General features: G+C 37.4%; 1 protein-coding gene across 3 annotated transcripts; it reads right to left on the reverse strand.

The window, feature by feature from the left end:
* Window positions 1-34: 34 nt before the first annotated feature.
* NEIL3 (nei like DNA glycosylase 3) lies at window positions 35-19,024 on the reverse strand. Of its 3 annotated transcripts, none has more exons than XM_088056629.1 (10): window positions 18,929-19,024; window positions 15,813-15,928; window positions 14,432-14,566; window positions 12,930-13,143; window positions 11,757-11,831; window positions 9,116-9,282; window positions 5,944-6,113; window positions 3,243-3,645; window positions 1,220-1,394; window positions 35-390 (listed from the first exon to the last, which is right to left on the reverse strand). In XM_088056629.1, the coding sequence occupies exons 1-10, from the start codon at window positions 19,022-19,024 to the stop codon at window positions 214-216; spliced, it is 1,728 nt and encodes a 575-aa protein (XP_087912755.1). In that variant the 3' UTR covers window positions 35-213. The 3 variants fall into 3 exon arrangements, 2 of the variants coding, with proteins under 2 accessions (XP_087912755.1, XP_087912756.1); XR_015772692.1 differs by lacking the exon at window positions 35-390 and adding an exon at window positions 2,025-2,180 and having other exon boundaries at window positions 1,277-1,394; XM_088056630.1 differs by lacking the exons at window positions 15,813-15,928; window positions 18,929-19,024 and adding an exon at window positions 14,837-14,907.
* Window positions 19,025-19,709: the final 685 nt, after the last annotated feature.

Below are 19,709 nucleotides of genomic sequence, written 5' to 3' on the forward strand. Positions count from 1 at the left end.
AAGCTAAATGTTTATTTCAAAATTGTAGGCAGCATACAAGCAGTGTTTAATTTTTATAGGACTATGTAAAATTACTATTTCTAGATCTGTTCTTTAGATTGGAGGTCTTTTACTAGTTAACAGATGAACAGGGAAAAAGAACAAAACGGAAATTACTACAAATGTTGTGTGCACTTAAGACATCCTGAAGAACAGGTAACTGTAACAGGGGCATCATGGAAGAATCCGCATACCTGGCCCATTATCTGCCCATTGGAAGAAGCCGCACTGTTTTCCCTTCCCAAGACGGCACACAAAGAAGTTCCTTCCATTATTTGGACCAATCTTCAACACAGTCTTCATAACACATCGCTTGCCATGGTTACAAAATGGAAAATTCAAGTCGGCCCACTGCCAAAGAAACAGGTTTCAGGCACATGTGATGGCTATGAATTTCTTATTTTAAAATTGACAGTGGAAAAATATCTACAGGTGATGCCATGGAAGAAATTCTTCCTAGTACTTAGGATAGTTTTATCTCTTTTGTGAATACTTTTTAGATTTTATCTTTAACATCAACAGCAACTGCATACACTTCGACTGGTGTAACTTGAAATTATGTTAAGAAAAAGGTTTTTTTCAAATTTAGGCATTATGGTCATTACTGTCTTGAGTTCATCTATTAACTACCTGATAGTCATTGACTTTTCAGGGGAAACTCTTTTCAGACACGTACATTCGTAGCAAGGAGCAGAGGCTGCCAATTGCATCTAGTAAGGTTATGTTAGATATTAGTGCAGCAGGGGGAGCGTTTGCCCAGGCAGATTACAGAATCATCATCCTTAGAGGCTATCAGGATTTTGGCTAGCCAGAACATGGATGACAATTAGATCTAGTTTGCTGTAGTCCTTCTTTCAGGAAGAAGGTGATCCAAACAACTTGTACAAAGTTGGATATTCATACATCACCTCAAACCAGTATTTCTCTTACGCATCTGTTTTACATCACTCAGATTAAGAGCATTTGCACAAAGCAGGTGCCTTTTCAACAGTAAGAGAAGTAACTAAAACTGTTAAGATCATAGCTATTATTATGGTCTTAGTTTCAATTCAGTGTACAAGAGTACTTATGTCAAACTTGAAATGGACTGTATCTGTCCATGACTGACAGGTCACTGGGCCAAGGAGGCTGCAGGAATAAGCACTGATTATAAAAACAGGTCCTGCAGTCTTATACATACTTGAAAGTAGTCACACCGAGTTTCCCTGGGGAGAGGACAACAATAAAACTGCCTTCCCTCGTTTTCTCCATCCTTTCTCACAACTCTGAGGCTGCAGAGACGGCTGTGTTTACTGCAGCGAGGATGCCCAATGCTCAACACAGGAGTATCGTCTGTCAGATTTGTTCGAGGTGTGCTGTAATGACAGGTTAAAAACGACTTCTGCATAAAAGGGATTACCAGCCCAAGAACTCTTTTCTACCATTGCAATAGCTCACCCAGTGTACGTTTGCACACAGTGACAAAGGACTTGCTTCTCTAATGCACCCTGTTGCGCCTTTAAAGCTGAATGATTTCAAGTAGCGAATAGACATGACTGTGAGCTCTTCTTGAGGTATTACACCAGTTTTCCCCACCATGTCTTAAATTCTTTTGAAGTACTCAAATTCATGTATGAAACAAAATAAATATTACCACTTATGTTATACTGCCCACCTCAAATTCTGACATGTTCTAAAAGAGTATTCTGCTCTCGGTGTGAAAAAGACCAATACCACTAATTACTTCAGTCTGAAGGCATTTGTATGCTTCACAGAAAAGACTCCCACCCTCTTTAGTAAAAAGTTACAGTAATGCTCCAAATCATATTTGGACAAGAAGTAATCCAGATGATGGGATAGAACAGAATTCTCTGAATGGGATAAAGTTTTTTTCTTCCTTATATATATATTGAATGATTGAGATAATTTCTGACTAACTGCAATACACAAAGTTTCATTTAAAAGTAGTGACATGAGAAAGATTAATGCTCTGAAATGTATCTTACCAATATATTTATACAGCAGAAGAGCAATAATGGAATCTTAGTGAAAAAAGAAAATATTAATTCATTCTGGTCAAGTTATCATCTTAAGAATTTTATGTTGTCTTCTCTGTCTGGAAGATTGCTGTCCTGCAGACACCAGCAGTTTTATTCCAACACCTCATTAAAACACAGTAAGATAAAAATAAACAACAGATTTTTGTTGGTTTTGGTTGTTTAAAAAAATACAATAAAAAAGCATTTCAGTTGATGATTTGCTACAACCTGTTGTCATGATTGATACTATCTCATTTCTTGTTTGCAATCTTCTGTATTCTCAATTATCCTGCCTACAGCCTCAGTTCCTCAGTACTGAGAGAATGAGGAGAAATTGTATTCATTCAGTCTAGCTTAGCTAGTCAGCAAGATCATTTCAAAACTGGTGCTTCAGCAATGCAAGAAGTAATTTCCGTATTTCAGAACGGACACATGACCAAGAACTTTGTAGCAAATCATCAATATTTCACATTCAGCCTGCATAATTTACCAATGTGACATCTACCTTGCACTCCCATTACTGTTGTGACTATCTACCCAACTCTGCAGTGGCAACCCTTATATATTCTCACATTCCTCTTAACTAGGCAATGGATGTGTCTGAACAGGGCCCTGTAAATAAGAGTATGGGTAGGGCACTGAAGTGATTGTATACAGAATGGGGAGGGAAGTTAAGAGTGAAAGCAGTGATGGGAAGGTCATCAAGGCAACTGTACGGAGCTTCCTTTCAAGGAAGAATGCTGAAACCTGGTAGTTGACAAATAACTTTAATTAGAATATATTTATCCAGATACCTTCCTTTTGTAATCTTTCACACTGATTTCAAGATCTCCCTAAGCAGATAGCAACTACAGTGCTAAGATTAGACAACTCCCTAGGAAGAAATGTGCTTGATCTGTTAAAACTAGACTGGCCTATTCAGTGGGAATAGCTGAACTATGAACAACTGTTTAGCTGACAGCAGTACTGGTTAGATGCCAAAATCAGGACTTTTCTAGTGGCAGCCTAGGTAATTCAGTGCTTTTGAAATCTGAATTAAATTATACTTAGCCTAGAACAAGTTACCTCTGGCAGAACTCCAAAGACAACACTGTCTCAGCCCAACAGCATGGTATTCAATTAATCTTTAAGGATAAAGTTGGTTTGTGGGATTATAAAGACTTGCTTTCATTTTAGCATACATACCTGATTGCTACATTAAATGGGTGAACCAAAGGTACATGATCAACTTTCTGTTTCTTCTGTACGTGTTTGAATGAGTCAGGCTGCTGACAGGAGGACAAAGCCAGAGCAGTTACATGTGTTGAGCAGTCCTTGTCTGTGCTTCCCCCTGACTGGCAGGCATTGCTTTGGGTCAGTTTACAATTCCTTTTTGGAACAACACACTGAGAGTGTCCACCAGATACCTGGGTATCATTTCCCAAAGCAGGGTTGTTACCAAGATCTGTTAAGACAAGAGTTGTAGTTCCAAATGCAGTTTTCCTATTGATCTTTATTTCTGTGCTTGGTTTTCTGAAATCATTACAAGGGTACTTCATTAAGCTTGTGTTAACGGCTGCAGAATCTTCAAAACTCTCCATCTTTGGAACTAAGGAAAAAAGTTATTAGTTATAATCCATCTGCATAGAATGGTATATTATATTTCTGATCTGTATTCCTAAGTTGTCATGCAGAGAAAGAAAGACTAAATTTACAGTACCATCTCAAAACCTGTCAAAATTAGATAGAGTACAAAATTTCTTACAATAAAAAAAAAACTCATGCACTCTTGGAATCATGTAAAACATGTGTTTCAAGATAACATTACCATTGCTTGAATAGGATCATTTAATAGTACTATGTAATGAAAGCTATTGGACAGTTAACCATAGAAAAATTAATTTGGCCCAAACATAAGGATTAAAGTATTTAAATTTTTCAAAATAAAAAATCTAATCCCAGCAATGGGAGATCACACAGTATAGTACCTCCAAACAGCGATGCATTATCCATTTTTAAATTACTACTTTACTATTGACACAAAAAGGATTTTGGGGTTTCTAGTATTTTCAGAGTTCCCATCCTTTCCAAACTTCATGTTCATCCAAACTTACTGTAAGAGGATTTTCAGAAGAAAGCAGTTCAGACTTTGCTTTGTGGTATAAACAGCAAGTTTTTTCACAGAATTACAGGCCCTCCTAGTGGGCAATAATAATTTCAAAAGAATGGGAATAATTTATTAATGCAAATTTAATACATAAGGAGTCCACAGGTAATTCCTTTCCCGAGAAACAGGTGATGGCATCCTATGTGCAATCTTTTTAGGTAGCTGTGAAACCACAGTGTTCAAGGACAGAGTCCTGCCTTTTCTACTATATCCAGTGTGTTCCATACAAAGAACAGGGAGTTAAGCAGAGCATGGGTAGATGAGACATACACAAGGGCACACTCTCTCCAAAGGCATTCTCACTCAGAAACAAAATAAGAATCTCTGCATTTGACTTGGAACATTTCGTTTCTAGGCTACTTCCATTTTGCTACTGGTGCACAGTGAAACATACTGGTTTTATTCAGACTTTTAAAGAAAGATTAGTAGTAGCTCAGCCTTGTACTTAGCAAAGGAGCACGGAAATTGCAATGTAATGGTGAATAATTATCTGTCTACAGACTGAATTATTTCAACTGCAAGGCCAGCAGCAAATTTTACAGGCCAAGTATTCTGTCCTCAAAAATTCAAACATTTCTGCTGAGAGTAGTTAATTTTAGAAACAACATAAAAAACAAACACTGAACCAAATGAGAAGGGAAAGATTCTTAAGGATTAAAAAAATAAGAGAGGTAAGCAAATCCATATTTGAAAAAAAAAATCTCAAATACAACTCCTATAGAAAAACAAAGCCATATTTTTTTTTAAAAAAAGATTTCCTAACAGTATTCCATCAAGTTGAAGACATCTTCAAATTCCAGACCTGATTTCAGTAATTGCATATAACTGAACAAGTAAAACTCAGAAGTACAAGAGAAGGAACAAGATTTTGTTTCAAGCTTAAGATAAAGCATTTGTGCACATGGCATAATATATTATAAAGGCCAGCTGACATCATTAATTCCAGGATAAATGTTAGTTGGTAAATCTTATTCTGTGAACAGATTAAAATTCTCAGGTTTCTGGTGCTGATTTGGCAGAAGAATTATGCAAGATTAACCTGTGTTGGCTACAACTGTCATGTAAGGCACGAAGACATAATTTTATTGATTCCTGGCCTGAGAAAATGAGCTATAGCTAGTGCAAGATAAGGGTTTTCCACCTATCACTCCAGTCATAAAATGATTAAGCAATGAAGCAATATTTAATGTAGATAGCAGCATTAAAAGCTTCAGCAAGAGACAAACAAGAAATTGAGGTAAGAAGTTCAGGATCATTTTTACTCTGAACTCGGAGGGAAAAAAAGTAGCCCCAGAGAAATCTGGTATCCTTTTAGAAAAGGGTACTAAAATACACTGCTTTTGTTCACATGAAAGAACAACAGTTAATTTTCTGACCCTTGATGATTTCTAATTCAGACTTACACTGCAAACTTTGAATGACTTAAAGGAGAGTTGAAAGAATGGACATTTTTCTTACTCCTTGCCCCAGTAAAAACAAAGGGTCACTGAAGACACCTATAGAATCCCACCTGCACACCAGGTTGGAAGACAACACTTTCAGGGTTTAAGACAATACAGTTTCCATATTGTCTGTGTAAGGTTTCCTCAAAATCTGACTTCAAGTTAGCTAGTTTTACATATATATATATATATATGATTCACAATGAGACACTTCTACGTAAAAACTACATCAAAATCACAGACAAAATCACCCCCCTATGCTCTTTCCCAATACAGATGCCAGACAACCCTTCATTACCTTCAGGTCTTGAAGTCAAACAGGCATCACAAATTTCAGCAGAAGGCTTGTTTATTAGGGTGCAGCGCATACACGTCCACTCCTCTTCAGATTTCCGAGCTACATGTTCATTAGAACATGACCCCCTGCCACATGCCCAGCCAATTAGGCTAGTTCTTGCTGGCAGTTTGCTGTGAAACAAAGAATGATGTTAGTGTTTTGTGACATTCCCTCTACAAATTGCCTTACACCACTCTGTGCAGGGAGGCATGGGCTACACAACAAGCAGTACACAGTGTTAAGCCTCCTATCAGAGCTTGGACAGCATGTCACTGTTCAAGTTTGACTTTTCTTTACCTCAAGAGCAAATCTTTCCAGATGCTGCAGAAGTAATACAAATAAAAATATTTAAACAAAAAATTGACAGAAAGTTAATTATTATCTGATGTACTCTCTAGGACAAAGCCCCAGTCTCTCAGACTCCCCACCATTTCCAAGTACTGCAGCTTAGTGAGAAAGTTTCAGGGCTTTCCCTCCCATCCCTTGTACACAATGCTTGCTAACAAATGCATTACTGGATGAGGAAATGTTTAGAAGGTGTACTGCATAAAATCACACAGTCTAGCAAATAATTTTTTTTTTCTCATTTAAATGCTACACGTAAGTCCACTTTGTTATCTTAACAGCCAAAAGCACTGACAGCCTTAAAAGTTAGAAAGCCTCTTGTGTGTCACCATTTGCTGGAAAGCCTTTTAAAATGTAGGAACCTGTTCAGAATTAAGGAACCTAGCTGTGACTTGTGAGGCAAAGCTACTCCAAACACCACTAAAGATTTAGTTTTATATATTTTCCTGTAAATTATCATACCTTCTGTGTTGATAGACTGATTTAGAATTATAGTTACTCCTTTACAGCTTCCTGTTACCAGGGACTACTCTTGTTACAGTATCCAAACATTGACAGCATGCTATATGTAACTTGAACTTACCTGTTCAATAACTTATGTATGTTTATTTTTAAGTACTATATCATCCAATTTATGGTTGATAAGCTGTCATGTGGATTTTTTCAGTTTTAGTGGAATTGTGCACTTTTTGGAGACTTTTATTAATACTAAGAATTTAAGCACTTCAATCAATAATGCAAATGCTGTAGTTGGGCACTGTTGTGACACTGCTTTGACCTATCACTTTTTCCATAATGATCGCTTTCTGTAACAGGCTAGAGTTCTAAGATAATGGTAGAGATATCCACTACCTACCACATCTTCCACAACAGGAAAACTAAGGAGGATAATGAGAACTGCTGACATACCAAAGAGTCTGCTGTTAAGAGGTAGAACAGACATTACGGTAGCATTCACCAAATACTGTGGCTAGCAAACAACACAGCTGAACTGTAAGTGTTAAAGTGGGTATTTTCACATTATTAGATCACTTGTTCTTCTACTCAGTTATCAAAAATGCATTACTAGACTGAATATATTCAGCATGTCATATTTGAAAGTTTAATTCCATGTTATTCCCCTGGTTCATCTATCCTGTCATTACCCCCCCGCACCCTATCCCAATTTATTAAATAAGTGGAAAAGGTCTATTTTTAAAATTCAAGGTACATTTGAATTTGATGGGCTAAGTTTGTAATGGGTATTTTCTTACTGTTTTTCAATTGAGCAAAATAATAAGTTACTTGACCCAAGAACCACTGGGTTGAATTCTACAGTTTATGATCTGTAGCAAGTCAGTATAATCACATGGGCCCCTTCCAGTCATCAAATGTGAGAAGCCTGGAATGGCAAATAAATTACTTGAGGTATTAATAATTTTACATGGTAACAGTTACTGTATAGTTGAAAAGAGAGCAGTAAAACACAAAGAACTGACCATTAGGATAAGGACAAGACAAGAAACCACCTTTTTGTTTTATAACTACCACTACCATGTTTTTTACTTTAATACAGCACTCTTCAGTTGTTTATTTAAAAGTACAGCAACAAAACACTGTATCACTTGTTCTAGAAAACAGAAAGATTTTTTTCCTTACATTGTATTCAAGTTATCTGACTCATTGTTGTCTTCCTACATCTCGGCAAAATATTTCTCATTATTACTTTCTGAAAATACAGCAGATCTAGGTTATCAGCTTGTGAAATATTTATCTCTTCCATGCTTGAATTTTCGATATTTGATATGTACTCAAAGGCAATTTTTTAAGCTTTAAGCAAAATCCCTTCAGCCATCTGAGTCTTGAAAGAAGCTTGGAGGTAGGAGAGGGATTTGTGCATTCTGTAAATGTTATCTAATATATACATATATATATATATATATACACACATATACACACTCACATATACTAACAAAGCAAAGTTGCAAAGTGAAGCAGCATCTTATATTCGATTGACAGAGAGTATAAAGGCAAAATTCTGAAGCCTCAGATGAAAATTTTCAAGAATAACAGATGCCTAAGTTTGAATAAGGTGCTTTTGGAACTTTTACCTTTTGACCCTTTGTGATACCAAATGCATTTTCTGCTTTCCTGAAATAAAAGGAGGAAAGCTGCTGCTAACACAATTTATGCGGAAGTGAAAGTGTCTCTGTAGCACTCTTATAGTGAAAGTTTTTAAAATCCAATAAGGAGGAAGAAAAAGTACCTAGCCACTAAAATGTTTGCTGCACTCTGAATTTACTGATGTTTTGGTTATCCTCAGTATAACTCTATATCCAGAAGAAAACTGCATGGATGCACAGCTATCTAGGTATGCCAGGACTGATGGGACTATCCTGTTAAAAAAAGACAAATTCCTACTTAATGATATTCAACTCAGTTATGTGGAAACATCCGAGCCCTTTATATTGGTAACACCAAGAAAAAAGGGCAACTTTTCCAGTGACTTAGTTTCAGTGAATAAATCTGAGCACTCTGAATCGTTTTGTAATTCCCACATTTGATTAGAAAAATAGCTACTTCATAATAGTTTATACCTTTGAAAAGCACAGTAGAAAAGAATCAAAGCTTCTAACCATTTTAAAATACCAATAGCCAAAACTATTTTTTTTCAAGATGTTCTGTTTTTGTCTGGCATAGTTAAATTTAGTTGTAAAATGCACACAGATCCATTTATTTCAAAGGAGGTGTCCACTTACTGTAACAGCACTTTGAGGTGATTAAAAATGCCACCATGTTATCATCATACCTAAGATTGACAAGCTGGGGATCCGCCTTTTGACAGTGAGAGCAGAAGTAAGTCATCCTGTTATGGTCTCCCAAACGACACACGGTGATGCTGCCACTGCACTCCCTGCAGACTGGGCGCTTGTACACTTTGTAGTGTTTGTAGAGTGGAGACCCAGTTTTGCGGCACTAAAACAGAACGTGTTTAAAATCCAAGTTAGAGACTCAAGATAAATTTTACGTGAGTCTGAAAATAAAAAGCCCTACATAGACTGTCAACTCATTGACTAGATGAAGATATTTTAGACAGACACTATTAAAGGCTATTTCACATTATTTTATGTAAAGAATTAACAAATCGAGTGTAACAATGTCTTTAATTCTCCACATAGTGAAATAAAAGACAGAAGGAAAAAAAAAACATACTAGTAAGGTGCAAGCAAATACATGCTAGGATCGCTCTGAGTTTAGCTTGACCAAGCTAGCTCTGATTCAGCACCAGCTGTCTTTGACCAGGCACCTGCAATCAAACAGCTCCAATCAATGCAGCAAGGAAAACAAAACAAACATAAAGCACAAAACAAAAACAGCCTTCTCTCACCCCAAAAGAGCCAAAAACAGCACAGCTCAGACGTGATGCTACAATCTGGGTTAATAAGCCTTCCCAAAACCTAAAAAACTGTGCAATGCAGAAACATTCCCAAGATTCTGTAAATCTTGGATAGTGCCCAGTTGCCAAGCTGCTCAGATTCATCTTGGCCCTGGCCATGCCAGACAACCTGGCTCATGAAAAGCCAGTTGGCACTATGGTAATCTCCCTAGATTCTGGCAGAAAGCCATATTAAATTAAGTATAGTACAAGCCCAAGGGCAGTGACCTGAAGAGCCTCCAGACAGCTGGTAGGCACATTTCACGAGACAATTCACAAACAATCCATGAAGTCAGCATAGAAACACTACAGCTAAAAGTGGGGAAAAAAAAATCCGAACTAGAAGAGCCCAGTAGAGATGCAGCCAACTCTGCAGAGTCGCACAAGTTTCTGCACTACAATTGCAAACCCTTGAGCACAGTTCAAATGACACCACAGCTGGCCCAGCAATACCAGCACAGCTCTGGCAGAGTTCAGTGGCTCTAGTGCCATAATGTATGAAAACCCTTGGAGTTTTCCCAAAACACAGGTGTCTTTGAGCACAGTACATTTGCTTCTGCTGTGCTCTTATTCATCAGTCTTGCTGATAGAGAATTCTTGTGCCAGTGCAAACTAGTAATTCAATGAGAAGGAATTACTAATATATATTTGCATGAATATACACAGCTGCCTCCTCAAGGTTTTCAGTCATTTTCTTATGAGCAGTTTTTTTCCCATTCAGTTATGCAAAAACCAAACAAAAGCAACATCTTTTTACACAAACAAGATTCTTCATCTTTGCATCTGTAATGATTACAGTATGATGACTGCAAACAATCTTTAACAGTCTATAAAAATTTTCAAACACTATCCCTCATTAACATATTTTCATTATGTCTCTTTAAGATGAAGGAGAGGCTAGCCCTCTTCAAAGTACTTGACTGGTGAATGCTTGCTAAGTGTGGACTGCAAAAGTTTTCAAATTAGCTAAACAGAAAGTTTAACTTGCTTATTTATTATCAGTCTAAAAGCCTTTAAATTCCTGAGTATTATAGTTGTTGCAGAACTAGACAATATCTCTTTAGTGGCAGGCTTTGCTATGAAGTTTGAAGAAATGCAAACATTTCCCCACCAACAAACTAAAGTACTCTTTAAAATGGGTTGAAAGAAAGCAGACATTTAAGCAGACTATTAAACAAATTACAGTTTTAGCCTTTATGATTTTAGGACTGTTAGGTGTCCTCATCCTCACCAACCAAAAAATTTCTTTTCAGCAATGCTAGCTCCTTGCCTTTCATGAACATCAAGAGAAACAGACAAAAATATCACTACTGCTGTTCATTTCTTTGTATGCAGCTTAAAGAAACAAAACATAGAAGAATTAGGTCAAATTCTCTCTTTATCTATTGTGGAAAGTTAAGAAGCAGCAGGAATTATAGAGTTTATATGGGAAGAAATTAAGTCCTACTGAAGTTATACCAGTAGGGAGAAATCATAATTTATTTCACTTTATCAACCAAAACCATTATTTCAGTTAGGAAAAAAAGGGTATTAGAAATTACCAACTATCTAGTCAAATAAATTTAATTGCTATTCCAAGCTTTATAAAGGAAGCCATATCAACTAGCTACATACTTCTCTGGGACAATCTCTACTTCCCAGTTTGAAGAATAATCTCTGTGTTATCTTACATGTAACTTTGTGGTTAGCCTACATCAATTCTGACATGTTCAGAGTGGCGTAATTGCACATGCACAGAAAAACTGAACTAGCCCTCAGGCAGTTTTTTGAACTGGCCTCTGAAGGTTTTTTGGGCCGAGCTGTGCATATCTTGACAATCTTGACTCCACTTACCTTCCCATCATCTGACAAGTCACAATTAATAAAGAGCACACAAACCAACATTCCTATTCAAGGAAACTTGCTTTGTTGAATCTTTATATTGTTATACTTTATCTGTTTTCACCAGATGATCACATACAGCTAACATGACAGAGTAACATTTTGGAAATTTTCCAGAAATATGTGCCAATACCTTATAAAAAAGCAGCGTAAAATCACGTGTCATTTTCACCAAGTGGCGTATATGCTCATCTGTCAGTTGGCAAACCTGTAAGAAAGACAAGAATGATTTTTAGAATATTACGACACTAAGGAACAATGGCAAAAATAACCTATGAGGTAGGTACACTTTGAACACCGATGTGGAGTTGCTTTACTCCATGTTGTGATAATTCCCAGACACAATATGTATCATCTCAGTAAAACAGTACATGCTCATATTCTGTACCACAAAAACTCACTGCTTGCATATCAAACAGTGTGCTTTGCCTCAACCACACAAAACATGTGGTAGAAAATTCAGTTGTCTTTCCCTATATATTGACCACATATATAGAGTTCACGATCACATGAATGATGTAAGAGTTAGCAAGTCTCTCCCAATTTCCTCATGGATCATAATATGACATCATCTGAGGCTCTTTCCTCTGAGAGATATTCAGGAAGAATATGCGAGTCAAAGGCAGCACAATTAGAGAGATGTATCAACCAAATATATTTTTCTTAGGAACCCAAAATTTTAAATCACATTATTCTTTTTTTCTGCCGTATCACAGATAAAATCAAAATCCGGATTGATCCTATGAACAATTTTCAAAATACTATGTTTAAAAAACTTTTCAGTTACTAATCTTCACCAAGCTTCCATTTACATTTGATGTAATGTCTGTTTTGCAAATATCATAGTCTCAACCAAAGTTTGGAGACACATGCTTGAGGATCTTAAAACAGAAAAAGTATGATAAAAAATGGTAGAAAAAACAATTGGTGCCAGCTAGCAGGATAAGAAGTGGAAGAGGCATCTGCAAAAATTATCAACTCTACCACATAAACTATTTTGGATAGTCAATGAACAGAAAAAAAACCAAACCTGAGCACTTTTCATTTTCCCTTATTTATTGACTGTCAGCTTAATGGTACCATAACAGGATGCCACACTTAGAATATGAAAGTTAATCAGCTCCAAGGAGTACCATGACAAAAACCTCCCATTATAATGATAAAATATTAATTTAGTGTCTAAGAATAACTTAAGAAATTACAGATGATAAAAAAAGGTAAGAAGGTAACAAAATATTAAATAAATATGTATTTAAATTCTTAACATTTTGGTGTCCTTAAAAACCATCTTGAGACATTCACCCACCTTAACAGCTGGATGAAGACGACTATCAAACAGTGCTTCATTTTTTATGATATTTCCTACTCCAGGTAATACTGCTTGATCCAATAACACATCACACAACATACGTGTGTTCTGCTGCTTAATCTCATGTTCTGCTCTCGAGAAGCTAAACTTTGGAGAACAGACATCCAAACTTTCCATCATCCTCACTTTCTGCTCACACTCAGCTGCATTTCTGGAAGAGAACAGAAGAGAAAAATGTGCTGAATAATTTTTATTTTAAATATATTCTAATACAGCAGTGTAGTTTTAAAAACAACACAACAAATTATAATAGAACATTATATGCAGATAACACAAACCATGAAAATACCAATGACAGGAAGTGGCACAGAAATTCCATTAAACATCTCTTCCAAAAACAGGTCAACGATACATGCATGGAACATGCATCCAGTCCAACATACAAGAAATCATCTCATTTTGCTCCTATTAGCTTGAAAAATATTTGCCAGCTCCTTGCTTTAAAACTGCTTACAAGATGGAAAGCCCATGTGTTTGAACCCTCAAACATACCTAACTGTATGGTTATGTGGTCCACTAGTTACAATATGACATTTATGTGTGTGTGTGTATATATATAATCTGTAAACTAAATTTATATATTAGATTTTAAAGAATTACAGAATATTCTGAGTTGGAAGGATCCCACAAGAATCATGAAGTCCAGCTCTTAAGTGAAAGGTTCAAATGGGGATCAAACCTACAACCCTGGCATTATTAGCACCATGCTCTAACCAACTGAGCTAATTATAATTATGTAATAGATATATGTAGCAGTAGATCATTAGTAGTAGTTACAAAATTAGTTACATAGATATCCTAGATTAGGATAAGCATAATCATTTGAAAATAATACAGTACAAGAAGTCTTGGCTAACATGAGATTTTGTGTCTTGTAATTTTAAGTGTGCTTATATATGTTACATGAATTTACATGACCATTTCCACTCAAGAGCCTCAATCACTTTAAAATCAAGCTCACTGGTGTTTTTTTTTAGCAGTGTGAAGTATAGTGCTAATGGGCATAAACATCTGCTTAATGTAAATTAGAATAATTATAAAAACTTGCTTCCAAAAAGGAAAAAATAAAAACCTAACCTCGGAAGCATGAAAACTTGAAACCAGTAATCATGACAGGTTGTTACCCTTGTTAAGAAATGAGACTTGGATAGAAATTAACAGAGCAATGGGTTTCAGTGTACAGATCTAAGGACAGAATTAAATCCAATTTTCATTCCCAGTCTTGACACTACCTAATGACACTATAGCATAGAACTACTTTATCTGTATGTAAGCTCTGATACAAAACTAACAAACTTAAATTACCATACCAATAAATATGATCTGTTTAGAAATTTTTGTCTTGATAGAATCCAAGCACTTAACAATTTTTACATGATTTCTTATTTACCTTAAAAGAACATTATAAAAAGAAACTGTTTCCTTAGTTTCTGCTTTACCTGTACTCTACCGTCACATCCCAAAAACAAACAGTATCCTCCATAAGCTGTATCTCCAAAATTGGTTGTGTTCCATTTCTGTCTTTGCTTCCATCGGGATTAATGTGCATGGAACCATTCATACCAAAGTGAATCCTGGAAAGAAAGAGAGTTTTTATAGGTATTTTAACATCACTATTGTTTCCAAACATTACACCAGTCTATTTTTAGAGTTGTGAACCTTACATAACACCAAGGCAGTATGTATGTACATTAATTCTACTCATTACCAGTAACACAACAACAAACTATTATCTTACAGAATGCTCAATTCCCAGAGAAGAAAGAATGCTCCCCAAGTAAAAATCCCTCCAAAACATAGCTGGTTTTGAGTAGTCTTCATAATTCATTATACAGAAGTCAAACCTGATCATTAAGTAGCACCATTTCCTGGTGCACTTAGAAATTTTTTCTACTTAACATGCTGATCTTCCAACATAGATTCTTAAACCTTCAGGGAGGCTGAAAGAAATGAGGCCACTTGACCAGATAATTTTCAGTTAAAACAGGCAGAAGTCACCTGGTATGAAAAGAAAGAATTTAGTCCCCATATTGCCACCACTGTCATCACATCACAGCTACATCAAATAATACCATAAACAAAGTAATTAGTATTTGCCATATGTTGTTTTCTGCTTTTCTTTGCCTACAACCAAGGCAAAACCTGCAGGTCAATTAAAAATTAATAAAAGAAATAGGCTGAAAAATACACAGATGGCAAAGTAGAAGAACAGATTCTTTCAAGCATTTATTTTACACATTAGTAATGCTTTAAGAGGTCATACATTTTATAAAATGTTCTACCAGGAGCTATGATTGAGCAAAGAATAAGTCTGACTATCATCAGTGTCAGTGTTTCATTACCTTTGATATCCTGAAATAGGGAAAATTAGAAATCTTTTTAATTACAAATAGAAAAGGCATGCTAATTAAACCTAGGATCTGTTATTCAATGAGAACTAGTAATAAGGAGTTGACAATTTCTTGTTCTAAAGTAAAAAGGTGAGACTTTAGAATTATTTAGTGCCACACAATACTGCAGGAATCTGGATGCACTGCATGTACTATAACTGTTTTGTCTCTAGAAAATGCAACTTCCTGTTTGAAACAAAGTGTGTCAAAAACCAGCTGTCATTTCCAGATACCTTTACATGGAATCTTGGAGTAAAGCAGTAAATTATCTGAACACATGACTATATCCAGTACTCCTGTACTGCAGAGTGGCTGATGAGAAGTTTCTCTGTAACACTTTCAAATCTCTGGAAGTGCCATTAGTAAGAATAATATGACCCCGAAATACATTCAGTCTAAATGCATAGGAAGCCGCCTTCTCACTTCTTACCTCAAAGCTTTCTGATCAAAATACATAAAAAGTTCCTTTCCCAATGTCTCCACACCCCTGTAAACATGTCCAACAAGGAAATCATGACCAGAGCTTCTCTCTTTATCTGTAGCAGTCTGAAAAATGAGTACACACACATAAAGATTAAAGATTATTTATACTGCTTAGATTCTAGTACCAGTACACATTCAGCAAACAGCTGTATGAACTAATTTTCCGACCTGGACAACATTAATTATATTCTTCTTAAGCATTCTACCAAAAACAATGGGACTGTTAACCCAGGAAGCAGTCACTACTGCTAACACTATCATAACTTGCTCAATTTTTTTCCCAATTGAAACAATACATCTCTTTCATCAGGGAATTGTATGCATTTTCCTTTGAGTCATGAATTTATAATCTAAGTTTTAGACTGCTGTAAAATAAATAGTTACAGTTTGAATATTAAAAACATGTCAGAGTGTCAATTCTGCCATTTGCAGATCCATATCCTTCTTCAAATGTTACTAATAGACTTTCAGTACTTTGCATAATTCCTTGTGTATTACAGAAAAGCTTCCACTGAGCCCACAGAGATATCTCTTCCTACTAGTTTAAAGTCTAATCTCAGAAGCAGGTGAGCAGCAGGTGAGACACTACTAGAGTACAAGATAAATGTGAGATTGAAGCAGTCATATTTTCTTGCTTAGCACATGAAAATACATTAAAATTTTAAGGGATGTCTACAGGTTACCTGGTCAAAGCAGAATACACTTAGGACAGGGAGCCCAGGGCCTTGCCCAGTCAAATTCAGAGCAGCTCCAGCAATGGATGCTCCAGTCTCTTTGGACCCTTGTTCCATGGCTTGACTATTGTTGTGGTAGAACATTTTTCCTAATATCTAATAAGAATTTCTCCTGTTGTCACCTGCATCTGCTTTTCTCAGCCACTGTGCATGTCCAAGAGGAGCCTAGCTCTGTCTCCCCCATATCCTCCCTACAGGTAGCTGAGGAGAGCAATAGAACTCCAGTTCTGTCAGCTTCTCCTTGAGCACCATGTGCTTCACTCTGATAACCACACCAGAGGACTCACTCTAGTATGTTATTAACTTGTTATTATTCGGTATTGGAAACTCAGGTGCAAGCGCTGATCAGAGGTAAGAATCATTCTTCTCAAACTGCAGACCCCAGCATGGGGCTGTCCCTTGGAATGGCATGCTAGTGACATGGACTCAGCTTTTACAGGACCCTAGGTCCTTTTTTGGTGCAGAGCCACTTCCCATCTGAGTAGCAGCCAGGCCTGTGCTGTTCCTCTTCTGCTCCAAGCACAGGACTCTGCTAGTCCTGCAAATGCTGAACTTGAGTTTCCACCAGCCCATTTTTCTCAGCCTGTGAGGGTGCCCCTAACTAGCACCCCAAGGTCCCTTCAGACCCTGCTGAAACCTGTGAGCTGCAGATTCACTGTCATCACAGCGCTGACTGCATGGCAGATACACATATCAGTGCTTCAACTGCAGCACTAATTTCAATGCAAATATGTGTGAAAGAAACTCTGGCAAATCAGCCAGGCTTCTGCTAGTTAGTGACATTTCAGAGCTACTCCATGCAATCTCCCACTGTATTATTACCTTGGAATTATACACATTTAGAGAGTTTTATGGTTATTATTTTTGTCAAGTAGAAAAATAAAAATATTTCTTGCATAACATCATTTACCTTGTCTGTTATCAAAATATGAAGAAAGAAAAATTTTACTTCCATGTAAACAGTTCATGCTTTCCAATGAAAGTATTTGGAGTCTGTTGCTGAGCAACAAAGTTTATTTTATCTCTAAGGCACTCAAGTTTGTTTAAAATAAACCAGAATAAGAAATGACTGAGATGGAAAACTAACTTGTCTTTTCAAATATTTGAAGTTAAGTTCATACCTCTTTGGTATCAGGCAAACCCTTAAGAGTCATCATAGTACAAAGTCTCCTAACAGTGTAATATTCAGCAGTGGCCAAGGCTTTAGCCATGATTAGCAGTCCCTGTGAAATCTAAGAAGTCCAACGTCATTTTCCAATTGGCCATTTTCCAATTAATAAAGGCTGCCCTGAGGTGACTTTTACTGCATAAAGTGATGAAAATGAAACTATTTGAGGGAGTGAGATTTCTTTTTGAAACCTTAGGAGTGTAACTCCTTACTTCAAAAATCTGTCCTGAAAGATATTAACCTATAAAGACTAATCTTAAGACATATCTTAATGATGAGACAGATGTATTTTCAACCACATTCTTTCCTAAATTGTTTTATTGAGGAAACAATCTTACTGTGCCTTAATCACAAGCTTTATGCTGTCAATGAAAGGATAAAAACTAGTAGGGAAATTACATACTGTGTACACTGAAAGCAAATGTCACACCCTTTATTTATATACTTGGCCTAACTAAAATTACTTAAAAAAAAAATTATAAAAGTAAAAGCCCCCTTTCTGTAGGTCAAGGTGTACCTTTCTCATAGATTGGTTTCACACCTTTCTATTTTTCTATTTCTTTATGGTTTCACATATTTCTACTTTCACATAGATGGTTTGGTTTGGAAGGGACCCTAAAGAACATCTAGGACATGCCTCGATTGAGATTATGAAGAAGCAAGATTAGCAATAACTTCCCTGGTATTTAACGTTTCCTCAAGCAACACGGTATTTTGAAATTTATCCTAAGTGAACACGAGCGATTCTAAAAGCTTTTCCTCATTACTCCTCAAAGCTCCCGTTTCTACAGCTTCAGCATCACCTTTACACATATGACATGCCGAGACCTACTGCGTTGCTGACAATAATATTTCACAATTTAAGAATAAAGACGGTATTCGCGGATGACACCCACCACACCCAGGGACGACTGCAGCTGCGACACGGGGGGGCACCGAACCCCCGCTCGGAGCTCCGGCGTCCTGGCACGCTCGTTCTCACGCACACTTGGCGGCACCTACCACCGCGGATACCCACGAGCGACAGCGCTGGCTCCCCGCCGCTGCCCGAGGCGGCTGCACTGCCCTCCCCTGTCCCTGTCCCGGTCTCCGGGCCGGGCCTCTCCCCCGCCCTTGTCCCTGTCTCCATCCCTGTCCCGTGCCCTGTGCCCGCGCCCTCACCGCGCCGCCGCCCCGCGCGGCCCGCACGCGCTGTCCCCGGCGCAGGCGCGCCCGCAGGCGCTCGGCGCACAGCGCGCAGCCCGGGCCCTCCACCATGGCCGCCGCCCGCCCTTCGAATCTCCCGCTCGCCTGAGGGCGGTGCGGCCGCGCCAGCCTCCGCCCCGGTACTTCCTGTGCATTTCCTGCCGAGGGGCGGCTCCTGCTGCTCGTAAATCACTCGCTGGCTCCTGGTAGCTGCCTGGTATTGTCTAAAACACTCGCAAGTGCATTTTCTTTTTAATCCACAATCAGAAATTAATTTCAGCTTTCAAAAAGTCGCTATTTAATAGGTTTCTACAGTCAGTCCAGGTTTACAGAAACAAAGTGTTCCTTTACCCGCCACATTTGAAGTACTAAGAAGCATAATAAGCTCTACGAGCTTTAAGAAAACTGAAGGAATTTGCATTGCACGGTAGAACATGGGACACCATTTCCCAGTGCCCAGCTCGTGAGGCAATACTCACACTGGTCAAAAACTCACTATATTATTTCTTACATGCACAGCCCATATCTACTCTTCTTTCTGTGTTCAATCAAAAAATGTTTTCCCTAAAAGAATTTTTTTTTTTTTACACGAAGAGGATAAATCAGGGTAAATGATGTTTGTTAAAATATAATTCACATTTTCTGCTGAAGCTGGGCTGTGCTACACTTGTTGAAAATGCCTTTTTTCTTACTGGTGTTTTTGCTGTGGTCTTTTAATATCAAGACAATAAGGCAATTTCTAGTCAGAGAGTTAAGC

Source organism: Pseudopodoces humilis, chromosome 6 (assembly GCF_049639895.1).
Source record: "Pseudopodoces humilis isolate 2021_Gansu_Grassland_sample_001 chromosome 6, ASM4963989v1, whole genome shotgun sequence".
In the NCBI taxonomy this organism is placed as follows: Eukaryota; Metazoa; Chordata; class Aves; order Passeriformes; family Paridae; genus Pseudopodoces; species Pseudopodoces humilis.